General features: G+C 41.5%; 2 protein-coding genes across 5 annotated transcripts in view; one reads left to right on the top strand and one right to left on the bottom strand.

The window, feature by feature from the left end:
• The first annotated feature begins 53 nt into the window (after positions 1-53).
• cep85 (centrosomal protein 85) lies at positions 54-11232 on the top strand. Of its 2 annotated transcripts, XM_008323459.3 has the most exons (14): positions 54-206; positions 1697-1756; positions 1862-1993; positions 4543-5321; positions 6422-6552; positions 6691-6808; positions 6886-7071; positions 7463-7615; positions 7708-7862; positions 8007-8124; positions 8492-8542; positions 8770-8877; positions 8999-9242; positions 9341-11232. In XM_008323459.3, the coding sequence occupies exons 2-14, from the start codon at positions 1717-1719 to the stop codon at positions 9502-9504; spliced, it is 2379 nt and encodes a 792-aa protein (XP_008321681.1). In that variant the 5' UTR covers positions 54-206; positions 1697-1716; the 3' UTR covers positions 9505-11232. The 2 variants fall into 2 exon arrangements, with proteins under 2 accessions (XP_008321681.1, XP_008321683.1); XM_008323461.3 differs by lacking the exons at positions 54-206; positions 1697-1756; positions 1862-1993 and adding an exon at positions 2099-3924.
• Positions 11233-11585: 353 nt separating this feature from the next.
• Positions 11586-14586, bottom strand: part of ubxn11 (UBX domain protein 11) — a 4409-nt gene continuing 1408 nt past the window's right edge. For 2 of the 3 annotated variants that reach the window (XM_025061567.1, XM_025061568.1), the window contains exons 6-13: positions 14019-14095; positions 13858-13942; positions 13534-13751; positions 13374-13451; positions 12984-13298; positions 12706-12779; positions 11834-11977; positions 11586-11756 (exon numbers count right to left, since the gene is read on the bottom strand). In XM_025061567.1, coding sequence (XP_024917335.1) covers positions 11600-11756; positions 11834-11977; positions 12706-12779; positions 12984-13298; positions 13374-13451; positions 13534-13751; positions 13858-13942; positions 14019-14095 — 1148 coding nt within the window. In that variant the 3' untranslated portion in view covers positions 11586-11599. The remainder of the gene's footprint in view (positions 11757-11833; positions 11978-12705; positions 12780-12983; positions 13299-13373; positions 13452-13533; positions 13752-13857; positions 13943-14018; positions 14096-14586) is intronic. The other variant, XM_008323465.3, reaches the window with a different exon arrangement.

Here is a 14586-nt window from a genome sequence, read left to right as displayed (position 1 = left end):
GTATCCTTAACCAGTGTCAAGCTGAGCAGGCGGCGCTGGTGTATGAAACAAGCAGCTACTCTTTCTCGGCTGGGGTAGTATGCCAGCGCAGAGTAGCAGTTGGTTAGCGGAACAACAGCAGTACCAGCGGATGGTGCAGATTGGCCACTGTTACTAGCCTGGAAACCGAGATTTGTTAACTTTACTTCGTGGGTTTTTGAAAAAGGGTAAAGTACATTTAATTAATATTTTATTGTATTTTTCACCTGTAGTGTGAATACGAACTGTTTCGGACGTTTGTAAGGCAAATTCTGTTTGGGTAGATGAGCCGTCAAACGTTGGCTAGCTGTTAGCTGAATTTAGCTTTCTTTAAGACGGAAACGGATTTGTCCTGGATTAGCTCACTGGTTAACGGTTTGGTGCGTTGTCGCAGGGTGATAGTGTATCACCTAAAGATAAGATCTTATACTATCACACGAAAGCCATAATACCTGTGATCATTGCATGTAGTTTGTATAGGGTTGTTTAAGTACATTTAAATATAGCGATTAAGTCAAGTTTAGCTGACTTAGCTATCTATGGCTAGTTCAGTCTCAGCAGTTCATTTCCATAACGAATTAGCTGATGAACGGGATTCATTTATCGCAGCCCGGCTTGGCCATCTGTTACCCTTCTTATTTGATGGTCACAAATTCTGAACAGTTCCTTGTAGCCCCACAGGGACAACATGTTTGTGTACTGTTCAGATTATGTAACGGAAGGAGATGTGCTCATGTAGTTATTTTTGTTGGTACCCAGAAAAGTCTGCCATATTTATCTGGCTCGTTGACAGGGAGATAACTTTAATATGTACGTATATGTGTCATTAGGTAGCAGCTGTTGTATTTAGAGGCGATCTCTCAGTTTATAAAATGTATTTGCTGTGCAGGAGTGGAGCAGTAGTTATCATTCAAAGCTACATGATTTAAATTGGGGTTTTCATAATACATGCGATGTACAATAGATGTTAAAGCTATGTTAATATTCAAACTAGTCAATTCAAAGACAATGTTTGTGAAGTCGGTTATGTCTTATTTATTTTTAAATGGTATTTTTGTGTGCTTTCTCTTCTGAAATAATGTGTTGTTACCACCTTGCCCATGTGTCTCAGTGGAGGTCAAACACAGTACTCTTGTGGGGGGGTTGAGGCTAATGCTAGGCGTTGTTATTTCTGAGCAACACATCACGGACAGTATGAACAATAGCAGGGAGTTCAACTTCAGGGTGACCATGTTTCCAGTTTCTTTATGTTGGTCATGGTTAATATGTTGTTTAAGTGTTTTTTTGGCATTGTGTTAATTTGGACTTTGCTGCAAATCCTTCTATTGAAATGTAACCTACTACTACAATTGTACTTAACCTACATAATGAAATGTGTCTCTTATGTAGGTTAACAGCACAACACTGCCATTGTAGTGATACATTCTATGGAAAAATCTTCTTGGTTATTTCCACATTTATGTTCTGCCATATATCCTTAGGTTATGTTCTCTGGTGTACAGAGTATTGGAAAGAGAAAGTTTCAGTCATTTCTAAAAACTTAAACTGTCAGAAATGACATTTCATTCAGACTTTGTTCACATTATTTAACAATTACTTTGAAAAAAAAACCCAAAAGATTTGTATGTTTTATTTGAGACCATTCCTAAAATATATTTTTTTATCTTATCTTCATCAGTCAACCTTTTCTCATATGGAATGACAACCTCACAGAGATTTATGGACTCCAAACCAGCAGGTAAGTTTCGCTGCGTGTTGTGACATTCCTTAATTTTCCTAGTTGCGTCCTGTTCTGTTAACATCTCAACCGTTGCTAATGTCCTCCTTCACAAACACACATTAGCTTGGTTGGCTGACATGGAGTGGCAAACACCAGCTGTGTCAGAGAAGTTCCAAAGTCGATTTGGCCGTCGGCCTGGAACATCGGAAAGTGGGGACACTGGTCTTGGCACCTCAGCATCTGACAGCACAGAAGGTGAGGATCTCAGTTCATCTCCTGTAGCATGTGTTGCATAACATTTGAAAGGGTTCAGCTGTGGTGTCCCATACAGCCTTTGGGAGGTGCTGCAGTAATGGGGTGCTTGAGTAAAATTGGTCAAAAGTAAACATTAGCTTTAAACTTCAACATCTGCTTGTGTTAAGAGTGACAAGAAATCCTTTTATTAATGTTGTTGTTTATTTGGCTTTTTTTAGGGCCATTAAAAGTTGTGTGATGCACAATCCATAATTAGAATTTACAGCAGTAGATTAAAGGCTTATCCAAAAAATTCCTCAGAGCTCAGCTGCAACCCTGCTGATGTTGGTGTACCAGAAAGCTAATTGGAAACCGGACTGTTGTGTGTTATGCGATACTGAATGTCACATATAACAACAATATTATTATTGCTTTAACTGAGAATATCCCACTGAGTGGGTGTGCATGTATTGGGTCTGTATGAAAATATGGCAAGTGAAAAAATAACAAACACCCCGTTCAGTATGTTTCCATGGACTGGCTGACCCACAGGGAAAGGTGGTCCCCTGTAGAAAAACACTGTAAAATAACAGACTGAAAAAAACTGTTGGGAGAAAACTAAGGCTGTAAAGTTTTCTCTTCACAAAGCTCTCATTTATATTTGGGCTAGAATTCATAAACGTTCCTTAACAACTACTGACAGGTCCTTTTTACTGCACTTCTAGTTTACTTGTGGTGGTTTTGCTAAAAAAAACCAACCCTAACATACCACATTCCAGGGGCCACTGTCCTAAAGGGACAGTATTTGTATGTCTTCTGAGTGAAAACATTTTATCTAGAGTTCCTTGCATTATCCTTCAACAATGTCATCATGCTGCTTGGGCTTTGCTGGACAACATTCCTAACACGGTGGGAGCATTTAAACAAGCAGCAGCCATGCTTGATATGAGACACTGCACTTCCAAATAACTCTTACTTTTCCTCCATTGTGTCAGATTCCTGTATTTTTTATCTTGTTATCTTGTTATTTAATGGTGCTTGTATCTCTGTAGAAATGAATGTACATACGTCTTACTGGCTTCAGTTGTTGATTATACCACTGCTGCTGGTAAGTCTTTGTCCAGACACTTAAGCTGACAGCAATACTTAGTGCTTAGCAACATGATAATTAACCCCTAAATTTAGCCACAGTAATGACCTAGTGTAGAACATACTCCATAGTAAACTCTGTGTGTACATTGAACAGCCTTACAATAACAGGATGTTTAAGAATTTTCAACTAAAAAGAAATCCAAATGACTTTTAAAGCAGTTGTTAAGGGGCTGGTATGTCTGAGCAAATTTGTTATACAGAGAAGTTAGGACTTGTTCTTGCCAGTTGTGTATGAGAGAAGCCTGCAGGGATTAATAAATTTAAAATTTGACATTTCTGGAAGCTTGTTGTGGGATTTAATTGACGTTGTTTTTCTCTGTATAAGCAGCAGGTTTCCTGTTAGATTTAGCTGCTCTTTCTGTGAACCGCATTTCCCGTTCAGTCGTTGACTTTGGACGTACACGTGTGATGTGTTTCAGTGGGAGGAGGCAAGGTGCTTAAATAAGCGGCACCCACAGATCACTCGGTAACTTGAGAGGTGGGCTATAAATACTCCTAACCTTTCCTGTGTGTGCCTGTTTTCATGTGTTTGGTCAGAGGTTGGTACAGGCTGCTCTGGCTGTTCAGGACAATACAGATCTGGGCCCGGGTCCCGGTCTTTCCGTGGTTTTTATTAACTGTTGACTCCTAAAGTCTTTTGCGCAGTCACACCCAGAAATGCAGGAGAGGAATCCTTGTTCTGATTTAAGGAGTTCTGCGGCTCAGCTCACCTGGGTTCACGGTTAGAAAAAAATGCTCCTGCTAATGACATGTCTTTTGCAAGTGAGTGCCAGGTTTCCAGAAATCAGCGTGACTCTCAGGTTTGTAAAACATGTTTTATTCTGGAACTTACTGTGGTTTTGAGGAGGCTTGTGGAGGCTTGTAGAGACATCTGTTGGTTGTTTGTAGTGATCTGTAGGCATTTGAGAGCCTAATGTAACCACCGAAAATTTGTAAAGGAGGGCATTTGAGGTTTTTGAACATGTCTAATAACATGAAAAAAGGGTGTGTGCTCTGTATAATGATGTGATGGGTGACCTGTGATTTTCTGCAAATGTGCCAATGTCTGTTCTAACAGAATTACAACGTTGCACTTGTTAGTATGGCAGATAACGACACCTTAATGAACCCTAAAAATAAATGTAGGAGTAAATGCTTTCACTCTGAGTATTGGTCTCAAGTCTTTTTTTAGCCTGTTCCTGAGTTGAGCCAGTCAGAACCAGTTAATTCTCTAATTGGCGACATCTCATCATCAAAGTAGGCCACCCGTAAACCTGACTGGGTCTACTTTAAATCAGGCACTTAAAATAGATAAAATTGCCTGCAGTTGTGTTCCTCACATTCTGCGTAAATGTAACGAGATATATCTGTGTGGTGACTAGTGAGACAACGTTGCTGATTCCATTATGTCTTGTGCTATGTGCTTTTACGTTCGATAGATTTCTGCAGTTCCAACAGCAGTCCCTCCTTCCAACCCATCCGGAGTCAGATCCCAATTCCTACTGCACATGTCATGCCATCCACGGCCGGATCCCCGGCCTCTAAGCCCCAGTCATGTGTCCAGGAGGACTGTCTGTCCTCACTTGAGGGCCACAGATCTTCTTCTGGTTCCCGGACCCCGAGCGGCTCCACCTCCAAGTCTTCCTCTCTTTCCAAATCAGCCTCGTCACCCAACTTGGATGCTCAGCCAGGTGTTGGAAGCGACCCCATTGGGCCAAAGCCAGACTGCCTGAGCCGCTACCGCAGCCTTGTCAATGGGCTGGACCATTCACTTTTCCCCACAGACAACACACGCTTGGATGACGGCCAAAGGTTTGACACTCCGGCAGTAGAACCCACTCTAAATCAGTCCTCTCTGTTGGGGGGGTTATGCCCTGATGTCAGACTCCGATTGCAGATGAGTGGGATTAGAGAGGGCCCAGACTGTGTGTCTGAGGCCTACAGAGGTGGCATGGAGCACAGCTATAAAGTTTTGCCCGAAGTTAGGCCTGGTGTCGCGGGCTCATCAGAAGCCTCCAATCAGAGGGGCAGTCTGACTTCTGGAGTGTACTCAACCCCCCTGAATCTGCAGACACAGGCTCTGCTGAGGGAGCACGTCAGCTCCAAGGCTTACGAGCCTCTGCGACAGGATAGATGTAGCGATCTGTCCAGCTGGCAACAACAGCAGCAGCAAAAACAGCAACTGGAGAGTTTACGCCTGCAAGTGGAACAAATGCAGGTAAGATATGATTTTCAAGTTAAGCGACCAACAAGTACAGATATGTCCGCAGAAACATACAACTAATCCACAGAAAACTGTATTAAACGACCAGCAGCAAATTGTCTTAACACAAAAAAAAACAGATGAGTTCTGAACTTTAAAAAATATTTTTTTTAAATCTGCCTGGGCATCTCAGATTTCCTGTCAACAGTATTCTGCTCTACCGTAAGAATATTTCCATTCTTTTTCATCCATTCCATTTATGTCAACGTTACATTATCAGGAGTGGCTAGTGGGGAAAAAAGTGCTGCAAGACAAAACTTGGAGTTGTATCCAATTCTTTATAACATTTCCTTGGTTTTGATAGTGTAAATGAATGCAAACCAAAAAAAAGGGAAAAATATTCTAGTCAGTTTTTAAACTTAAATGTAGCTTCTTAAAACAGGAATTTACTGTCAAACAAATGTGAAACATGAAGAACAAAAATGACCACTCAGGGCACATTCTGTAAGTGTCACCTTAAATTTATAGATGCGCTAAACACATGATGTTAATACAGGGAGAGAAACAAAATGTGTTTGACTGCTCTGTACAACTACAGATGTTGTTGTAATGAGGTTTTAATGCTCTGTGTGTGTGTGTATTCATCACAACACCAAAATAATCATCATGACATTGGGCTGCACTCTCTGTGTTGGAAAAATCAATACCTAAAATAGTCACTGAGGTGGAATTACATTCTAATCTGAAGAGAGAAAGTGACACTGCTGGATACTCAAAACCTTTTCCCTCGTTCGGACAGCAGTTTGAAATTGATAACGGTTTCTCCTGCGGACGGCTGTGCTGTGGAAGCGTTTTGATCAGGTGTCAGTCTGACAAAGACACAACACAGTTACATTTCTGTTTGGTGCTTCAGTGTTATGTTTTTGTATTGTCTTTATGGCCTTCACTATTTATACCGTACTAGGAGACGGTGATAGCAGAGCAGCCATGTCCGGTTTATTTATTACGGAGCTGAAATTCACACATGTAAACATTCTTGTATCTCATTACCTTTGCATATTTTCTGAACATGATGCAACTCACAGTGCCATGTTTTTTTTCCACCTTTGTTACAGTTATTGGGTGGTGGAGTGAGTCAGTACCCAGCCATGTTCTCAAACCCTGTTCACTCTGAGGCTGGCAAGTGGGACGCCCTGGTGAAAGCCAGCGAGAGTCTGTTAAAGGAAAAGGAACTCATCATTGAGAGGCAAGTGTTTGTATTCATTACATAGCTCTGAAACTTTTATTCCTTTATAATTATTTTCAAAACTGACAAATTTAGTAACATACAGTTTTGAGGACTAAAGTTTCTGCTTCTGATAATTTGGGTCTGATTCTGATGCAGACAACAGCAACACATGGCCCAGTTGGAGCAGCGACTGAGGGAAAGTGAGCTGCAGGTTCACGGAGCCCTCCTGGGCCGAGGGTCTTCTTATGGAGACATGTGCATGCTCAGGCTGCAGGTTAGTGAAAAACACTAACAACTGTGTGCTGTGTTTTTTACCAAGTGAAACACTAATATCAGGCGTCTGCTTTGCAGGAGGCCCAGAGAGAGAACGCCTTCCTGAGAGCACAGTTTGCTGAGCGCACTGATTGTGCATCACTGGAGAAAGCAGAAGCCGAGCGCAGACTGGGAGCCGTTGAAGCAGAAACGAGACGACTCACCGACAGTCTGAAAGAGGCCTGTGAGAGACACGCAGAGGAAATGAAGAAACAGGAAGAGAGGGTTAGCGCTTTACTTACGCCTACTTTGCACAACAGTAACATTTTGCAGGCTAATCAGTTGAAAAAAAAAGATGAAGGTTAAAGGTGAAGTGAGTCTTTCAGGTTTTGCAGTAAGAAATTCATTAAAAACATTTATTAAGAAATCTTCAACATTTTATTATCATTTATTATAAATTGAAGTTGAACCATAATAAATTGGTCATATTTGTTTCATATTTAGGATTATTTTTTATTAATCCACAGCTACCCTGCCATTAATCAGATTTCTCCACATTTCTCAGGCTTCGAAGAAAAACTCGAGGCAAACACGCACAACTATTTCTACAAATTGTCTGCGTCTTTGTGGGCGTATTGCATAACATCCTGCTTATCACACGTACGTGTTTTTGCAGATCCGCAGCCGAGACAAACACATCAACAACCTGAAGAAGAAGTGTCAGAAAGAAACCGAGCAGAAGAGGGAAAACCAGCAGCGCATCGAGACTCTGGAGCGATACCTAGCAGACCTGCCCACACTGGAGGACTACCAGAGTCAGAACAAACAGGTCAGAATGGCTTCACAGCTTCATTCCTCTCCCTGAAATTGTATTTGGGTCCATATGTGCAAACTATTAAATGTGCCAATATGCAATATCAGCTCCAAGAGGCGGAGCTGGAGGCAGCCAAACTTCAGGAGAAAGCAAAGGAACTGGAAGGCTGTCTGGAGGCCACGCGCTCACAACTGAAGGAGAAAGACGCACAGCTGGAGGAGCAGAAACGCAGGGAGAGGGACCTCCTGACCACCATCACTGAGTACGTGCACTCCTCCGGTCTGGTCATCGTTTTCTATCTACCCAAAGACCGTGTTTGTTCTCTTTCAGACAAGCATGCACAAAGAAACATAGTCACTGTGCATAATAACTTGTGTGTTTTTTTTTTTATTTTTGTCCTCATCAGTATGCAGCAGCGTGTGCAGCAGGGCCTGGAGGACGGAGCCAGACTGCCGTCTCTGGATTTTGAGAAGCTCAGAGCTGAGAACAACACTTTGAGAGAGGAACAGCAGAGACTGAAGAAGGTCTGCTCTCAATCAGCTCTAAAGACTGTTGGAATGTATTCATTCTCTTAATATTATAGTTTAAAAAATGTGTATAAAATATTAAACTGCTTTTTTAAGCTGTAAGGCAAAAAAGTAAAAATAAATTTTAGATCTGGTGGAATAAAGTCCTGATAGTAGACACTGTCTGCGTTAGTTTGTGCTAAAGCAGCAGAGCACACAAGACAAAACGTGTCAAAACCCCAGAGCCTCAGGAGAGAAGCACAGATATAATTCAATCATAAAACACAGGAAATAATTTCTTTGCTCACATGAAACATTTGCTGATCACATGTTTGTAAATAAAGCCTTGTGGCAAAAATGTTATCTTTCTCTTCTCTTTTTGCAGGTAATCGAGAAACAACATCGTATGATGGAACAGCTGGGATCCCAAATACAGGTGATTTTTTTTTTTTTTATACTTTGTCTTTTCACTCTAAACTTCCCATCATTATTGTTTGGTTGTTAGCTGTTAGAGGCACAACTGATTATGTTTAACAGCTCTTTGAGCTCTGCTATTTTATTTAAATGAGCTCGATTAAATACATTTGTAGAAATCAAAATTCAGATTGAAAATTCAGTTTTTCTCTCAGATCATTTCAATAAACTGATTGATTTTGTTTGCAGACTTTGGAGGAGCAGATTTCTCAGGAAGAGAGCAGCTCACAGGCTCTCAGAGAAGAGGTGTTGGCTAAAGAGCATAACATGTTGGAGCTTCACACAGCCATGAAGGAGGTGACAGAGACTGATGAATTAGTTTTGTTATTTTTTTTTTTGCTGCGCTGTGCACAAAGGAAGAAACTCATTCTTTGATGTTGCTGCTCAGCTAACATTGTCGTTGCCTCTTGTTTTCCAGCTCTCCACACAGAACCAGGAGCTGATGGAGCAGAATCTGACTCTACAGGAGCAGATGAGCGACCCAGAGAGGAGGAGCAGCAACCAGGCCTCCTCCGCCCTGCAGCCCGCTGGGGCTCGTCTCACACAGAGGCTACATCTAGAAATCGCCTCCTGCCTCAGTGACCTGCGCTCCCTGTGCAGCATCCTGACCCAGAGAGCTCAAGGACAAGACCCAAACCTGTCCCTGCTGCTTGGACTCACTTGTAAGACCAACGTTATTTAAACTCTAGTCCTTTTATTTATATATGTATATAATTTAAAATAATGTGTAATTCTAATGTGGTTGATTTCTTTTTCCCAGCTCCTCCAGTGATGTCAGAACAGGAAGAGGACTGGATGAGTCCGGAGGTGCTGCAGAAGAAGCTGGTGGAAGCTCAGCAGCTCCGCCGAGACGTTGAAGAACTTCGCAACGTAATACTGGACCGTTACGCACAGGACATGGGCGAAAACTGCATCACCCAATAATCCTCCGCCCATTTCTGTAGCATCAAACACAAGACTGTCTTTCATGGCTACTTACTGACTGACAGGATGTGGACTGTATTTCAGTTTTCTTAAAATGAGGACAGAGCAAAGCCCCAATGGTTTGACTCCTGCTTCTCCCAACTGACTGAACGTAGAATCCCACGTCTCTCTTCAGCTCAGAACACTCCCCACTCCTCCCCCCAACGAGTTCATCTATTTCTGTCCAAGGGCTAAGAGAAAATAACTTACCTTTAATACTTGATCCTTTAAACATTTATGTGTGTGCGTGTGTTTTAATGATGATGATGACATGATGCTATCTAATACCAAACAGTCTTATACCTTTTTATGTTCCACTCAAGTGGATGATTATTTGTGTTAAAAGTCCCACATGTGTAATTTATTTAAAAAAACGTTTTCCCTCTTGAGGGGAATTTTGCAATTTCTAGTTGACAATCAACTGACTTTTTATTAACCTGAGCTTTTTTTAAAAAACTGTATTCAAGAGGACATGTTGCTGAAATGCCATTATTTAAAATGGTGAAAACAGTGACATTGGACCCAGCTGCGATTTGAAAAGAGGAAACGAGTTAAACAACGGTTCAGAAATCCTACTCGGCTTCTCACACCACCACCACCACCAGGCCTGAAACAATTTTGTTACCAAAGAAAACTCTAGTCGGAGCAGTTGTGCAGGTCTGTGAATGTCTGTGAATACTCCTCTGCTGCAGGACTTTTTTTCTTTAAATACCAACATGTGCCTTTCACTCACATTTTGCAAACACGAAGCTAATTCAGTGTAGACCAACCAGAGAAGGGCTGTTTGCTGCAGACTCTTCCATTCTGACTCCTCTCTGTCTTTCTGTCTCAGTGTGTGAACCACCAGGATCAATAATACATTCCCTGACTCTGAATGTAGCAGAAAACTGTGGGCCTTGTCACTGAGTTTTTTTTCTCTTTTTTCCTTGGTAGATAAATGAAGTGAAACTTATCTCACGAGTCTGGGTGGTCTCTATAGAATCTGCTCTCCGTAGAAGAAATACCTTCATGTAGACTGTACATTTCAGGTGACATTGGCTTCAACAGTGTGTTCATGTGTATGCCAGTATTAACCTTGAGTATTATTTATTGTTTTTGTTTGCATTGACAACTTGGTGTGAAAGTGTTTTTGGTTTCCCTCATGTTTTGCGTTCATAATGTGCTAATGTTTGAGCAAACCTGGCAACAACGGTGTTTAAAGGTCCCCTGAAGTGTCTGAGAGACTCCAATTGTTTTACACTTGAAAGGCAGAGCTGCAGTTGTCAGGCAGCTGTATCCAGGCACAGGAAAAAATACTTATTCTACGTTGTGGTTGGTCCATGATGTGAGCGAGGGGTTGGCTGGATCAACCCCCAAAAACTGATCACTTTGTCTTTTGTGAGATTTTATATTTGTCCTGAGTACGTATGAATCCAAGCCATTACAAATCTGGATACTTTACACATTTAGGTATTCAAAATATGATATGAATATGCAACGGTGTGACCCACCTGGGGCTGAACAAGCCATTTTTCATTTCATGGGACCTTTAAACTCAAGTAGCAATCGATTTATCATAGGAAAGTCAGGTTCCGCATGCCTTAACTTAACATCTCAGCGCGTTTTGCGAAAAGGGAAAAGATGTTTATATTTTCATACTTTTTGTCCTTGTTTGTATTGCATATTTTAGAAATAAAGACTTTCAACTTTTCCTATTGTTTTTAATTACTCTCCCTTTTATTTGGTCTACACAGGGAAACTCTAAGTTAGGAGGGTTTCCTGGGTTTAGAGCTTCTTTTTAGTTGTTTATGACTTATTAACCTTTCCAATAAATGAGAAAATGTTTAGAAGAAGTCCTACAGTAACTCATGATAATGTATTATTCATAAGTAGGTTTAAAATTATTGTGGTTATATTTTATATTGATTAATTAATTATTGAGTCCCTCATTCATCAAATTTACAATCTTGAGTCCTTGCAACCTACAGAGGCGGCCACAGGAGGCACCATAACGGATATGTGGTTCCTCTTCACTGTGAGCAACAAAAAACGTAATAAAAAACAACACCTTTACAGTTTATTTAACAGCAGGTACTGGATGAGAGTGTTGAGTCTTCCTCAGCATCAGTGTAGCATTGGAGGTCAGGCCGTAGGATTGTAGCGTCCTTGTCGTGTCTTCATAGCAGCACCTTGGGAATGTGCTGATGATGTCATAACCAGGATGGTCATCGCCTCTGTGGTCAGAGTAATATCAATGTCAAATGTACGTCTATTAGAACATGAGCTGAACAGATAGTGGATGGGCTCTGACCTGTGATGGTCCAGGTACTTCCTGAGGTGGCCCATGGTTTCAGAGAAGAACATTTTTAGCATGTAGGTCTGACTGCCATCTTCAGACTTCACTTTCAGGGTGATGATGTCACAGGATGTACGGTCAGACGGGAATATCTGCAACCTGAAAGCGCAGGAAGCCGCGATTACAATTATGAAGGAACAATAACATGACGTGACTTGACAGTTCTCCATAATTCACACACGAGGGGTTTTCAAAAGTGTAAGAGAAATTTTAAAAAGCGTTGTTTTTCTCTACATATGTAAATGTTTTAACCTATTACTACTTTGTGTCTTTCCTCCTATGCTGCGTTCAAGAAAGCTGCGATTCCGGAGTTAATCTACTCGGAATGTTCTAGCAATTGAGGTGAACGAAGCTGGACATAAATAAAACATGGCTCGGCCACTAAAAGGTAATATTTAAATTGTTTAAAAGAGATATAGCAATCCTGTCTTTTCGCGTACACAAATTAAACAAACGAAATAAACTATGTTGTGCCTCCCTTATTAGCAAGGCTGAAACGCGGCTAAAAAGTAGCTCGCAGTTCTTAGGTATATCCGTTAAGTTAACTGGTCTTCAGAACTCGTCAACTTTTTTTTACTAACTAAGTATAAATGACATGGCCTTTCATTAAACTTTAATGTGTATTAATCATTTATTTTCAAGGGCGCCGCCATCGTCCCGTGACGTAATTCAAGTACACCTTTCCTCTGATGAATAGAACGCACCATATAGACTGAAATCAGGTTCCTTTAAAACCAGTGATGATTATTTAACAGGTTTCCATTTGTGACTCACTCTCAGCTATAAATATAAATATTACACCTGTGTTGGTGATGAATTCTTCATACCTCTCCTTCCTTGCCTCCAGAGCAGCTGTGTCTATGTGGATCACTGAGTCACTACACTGGGCATCAGATGAACCCTGGAGAAAAATCAGATTACTAAATAAATGTTACAACGGTTTCACTTTTCATTTATAATATGTTCTGGGGAAGGTAGGGGGAGGAGAGGACAGTTTAGGGGTGGGGGCCTATATGGTGCCAAGTTGACTCAAACTGCCACTGTATGGACCACCTGTCAGTGGTGGGGGTATATTTGGAGATATATTCTCCTCTGCATTTTTCACCTGCAGCATCTCTCTCAATGACTTCCTGACACCAATCACTTTCCCAGCCTTTATCACCACTTTGGGCATCCTGTTCAGAAACTGATCCATGGTCAGTTTGTTGCCTGTGTTTCCAGAAAAGAAATACAGAGGTGAAAATACAGACTGAGGATTTCTGGAGTCAGTGTCAGACTTTTGTTTCCAGGACAGACCTGTGGTCTGGTAGCGTCGAACATTTGATGATTCTTCTTTCTTGCCACAAACAGTCCGACCTTCTCCAGGAAATCTTTCCCACGGTTGCTTGAAGATAAATTCCTCATCACGCTTATCAAAAACCTTTAGAAGAAAAACCACAATATTATAAATCTGCACTGTTACTGAGAGACAAACAAAGAATAAACATTGACTGACCTCAAAGGGAACCCCGTGTGGAAATCGTTTCTGGAGCTCGGAGGGAAAATACCCGTCCATCACATCTTGTATAAACTGCTGCTCACACACCCAAGACAGAGTCATCAAATACTTTTCTAATTAGTAATTATTTCTTCCTGCAGGGCTTTTGTGTGCTAACCTGCGTGCTGTGTTCCTGATAAGAGCGAAAGGGACCGTCGAACATGACAATGCCATTGCTGTAGAGCCTCAGTTGAACCGGGTTCTTCTTCACCAGCTGTGCCCCAGTGGGTGTCGACTGCACAAAAGACTCTCCCTCTCCTGTCAGGATGTTCAAATCCATGATCCTATGCAGCACAAGGTCAAAGTCCAGATGGAAATCCCTGATCCTAGAGGCTTCTACACAGACATCCAGACAGATCATGAGTCACTGGTGCAGAGTTATGTAGGTACAAGTCTGAACAAAGAAAAAAAGACAGGGTTACGGTCTGCAGCCGACCGTTACCTGAGCTGTGTGTGAGCTCACACTCCCCTGAGTCACTGCTCCTCTCTTCTCCCACCCAGATCAAACCATAGTCATTCAGGAAGCGCTTCACAGGAAGGACAAGCAGAGGTCAGTGCAGTGTCATCACACGCTACTACATGTAGTGTATTTCATCAACTCACCTCCATGTCATTCACTTGATTCTGGAGTTGTTGGCACCTGCTCTCAACATCATCTCTGCCATTCAGGTCATGTGACACTGTTAAATTCAAACAATCAGAATTATAGTGTTGTTTTTTTGTCAATCGGACGCTGCTTCAGAACTGTGATTCTAAAGGAAACCTGAGACACAAAACTCAACATGATCCCCACTGGCAATGCAGTGATTTTATACTTTTAAGACTATAAATAGATTTTACCCTGAACAATAAAATATTTATTTATTCTGTAACACAAACAGGGTCTCCTGGAGATCAATAAAGTATTTCTGGTACCGATTCAGAACTCTTAACCGTCATCAGGCAATTAACCTCATCCCTAATCTGAGGTGTGACAGGAAACCAGAGGAGCTGGAAAAAAAATCCACCCACAAGCAGAAAATGCAAATTCTATACAGAAAGACTACTAGGGATGGAACTTCATGTTGTAGGGCAGTGGTTCCCAAAGTAGGGTGTGGTTCCCAGCTATGGCTTGCAGACTTTTCTGTTATTGGTGCCATTTTGGAAAATTGCACCGACTGCCTCAGAGAAA

Source organism: Cynoglossus semilaevis, chromosome 13, assembly GCF_000523025.1.
Source record: "Cynoglossus semilaevis isolate Cse_v1.0 chromosome 13, Cse_v1.0, whole genome shotgun sequence".
Taxonomy (NCBI): Eukaryota; Metazoa; Chordata; class Actinopteri; order Pleuronectiformes; family Cynoglossidae; genus Cynoglossus; species Cynoglossus semilaevis.
Note: the sequence above shows the minus strand (reverse complement) of the source record. Positions and strands in the feature narration are given on the sequence as shown.

Bases quoted from the DNA above. Each gene is read 5' to 3' on its own strand.
- cep85 (XM_008323459.3), top strand. From the start codon at position 1,717: ATGACAACCTCACAGAGATTTATGGACTCCAAACCAGCAG. The intron at 1,994-4,542 runs GTGAGGATCTCA...TACGTTCGATAG, and splicing joins AGCATCTGACAGCACAGAAG to ATTTCTGCAGTTCCAACAGC. The intron at 7,616-7,707 runs GTCAGAATGGCT...ATGCAATATCAG, and splicing joins ACCAGAGTCAGAACAAACAG to CTCCAAGAGGCGGAGCTGGA.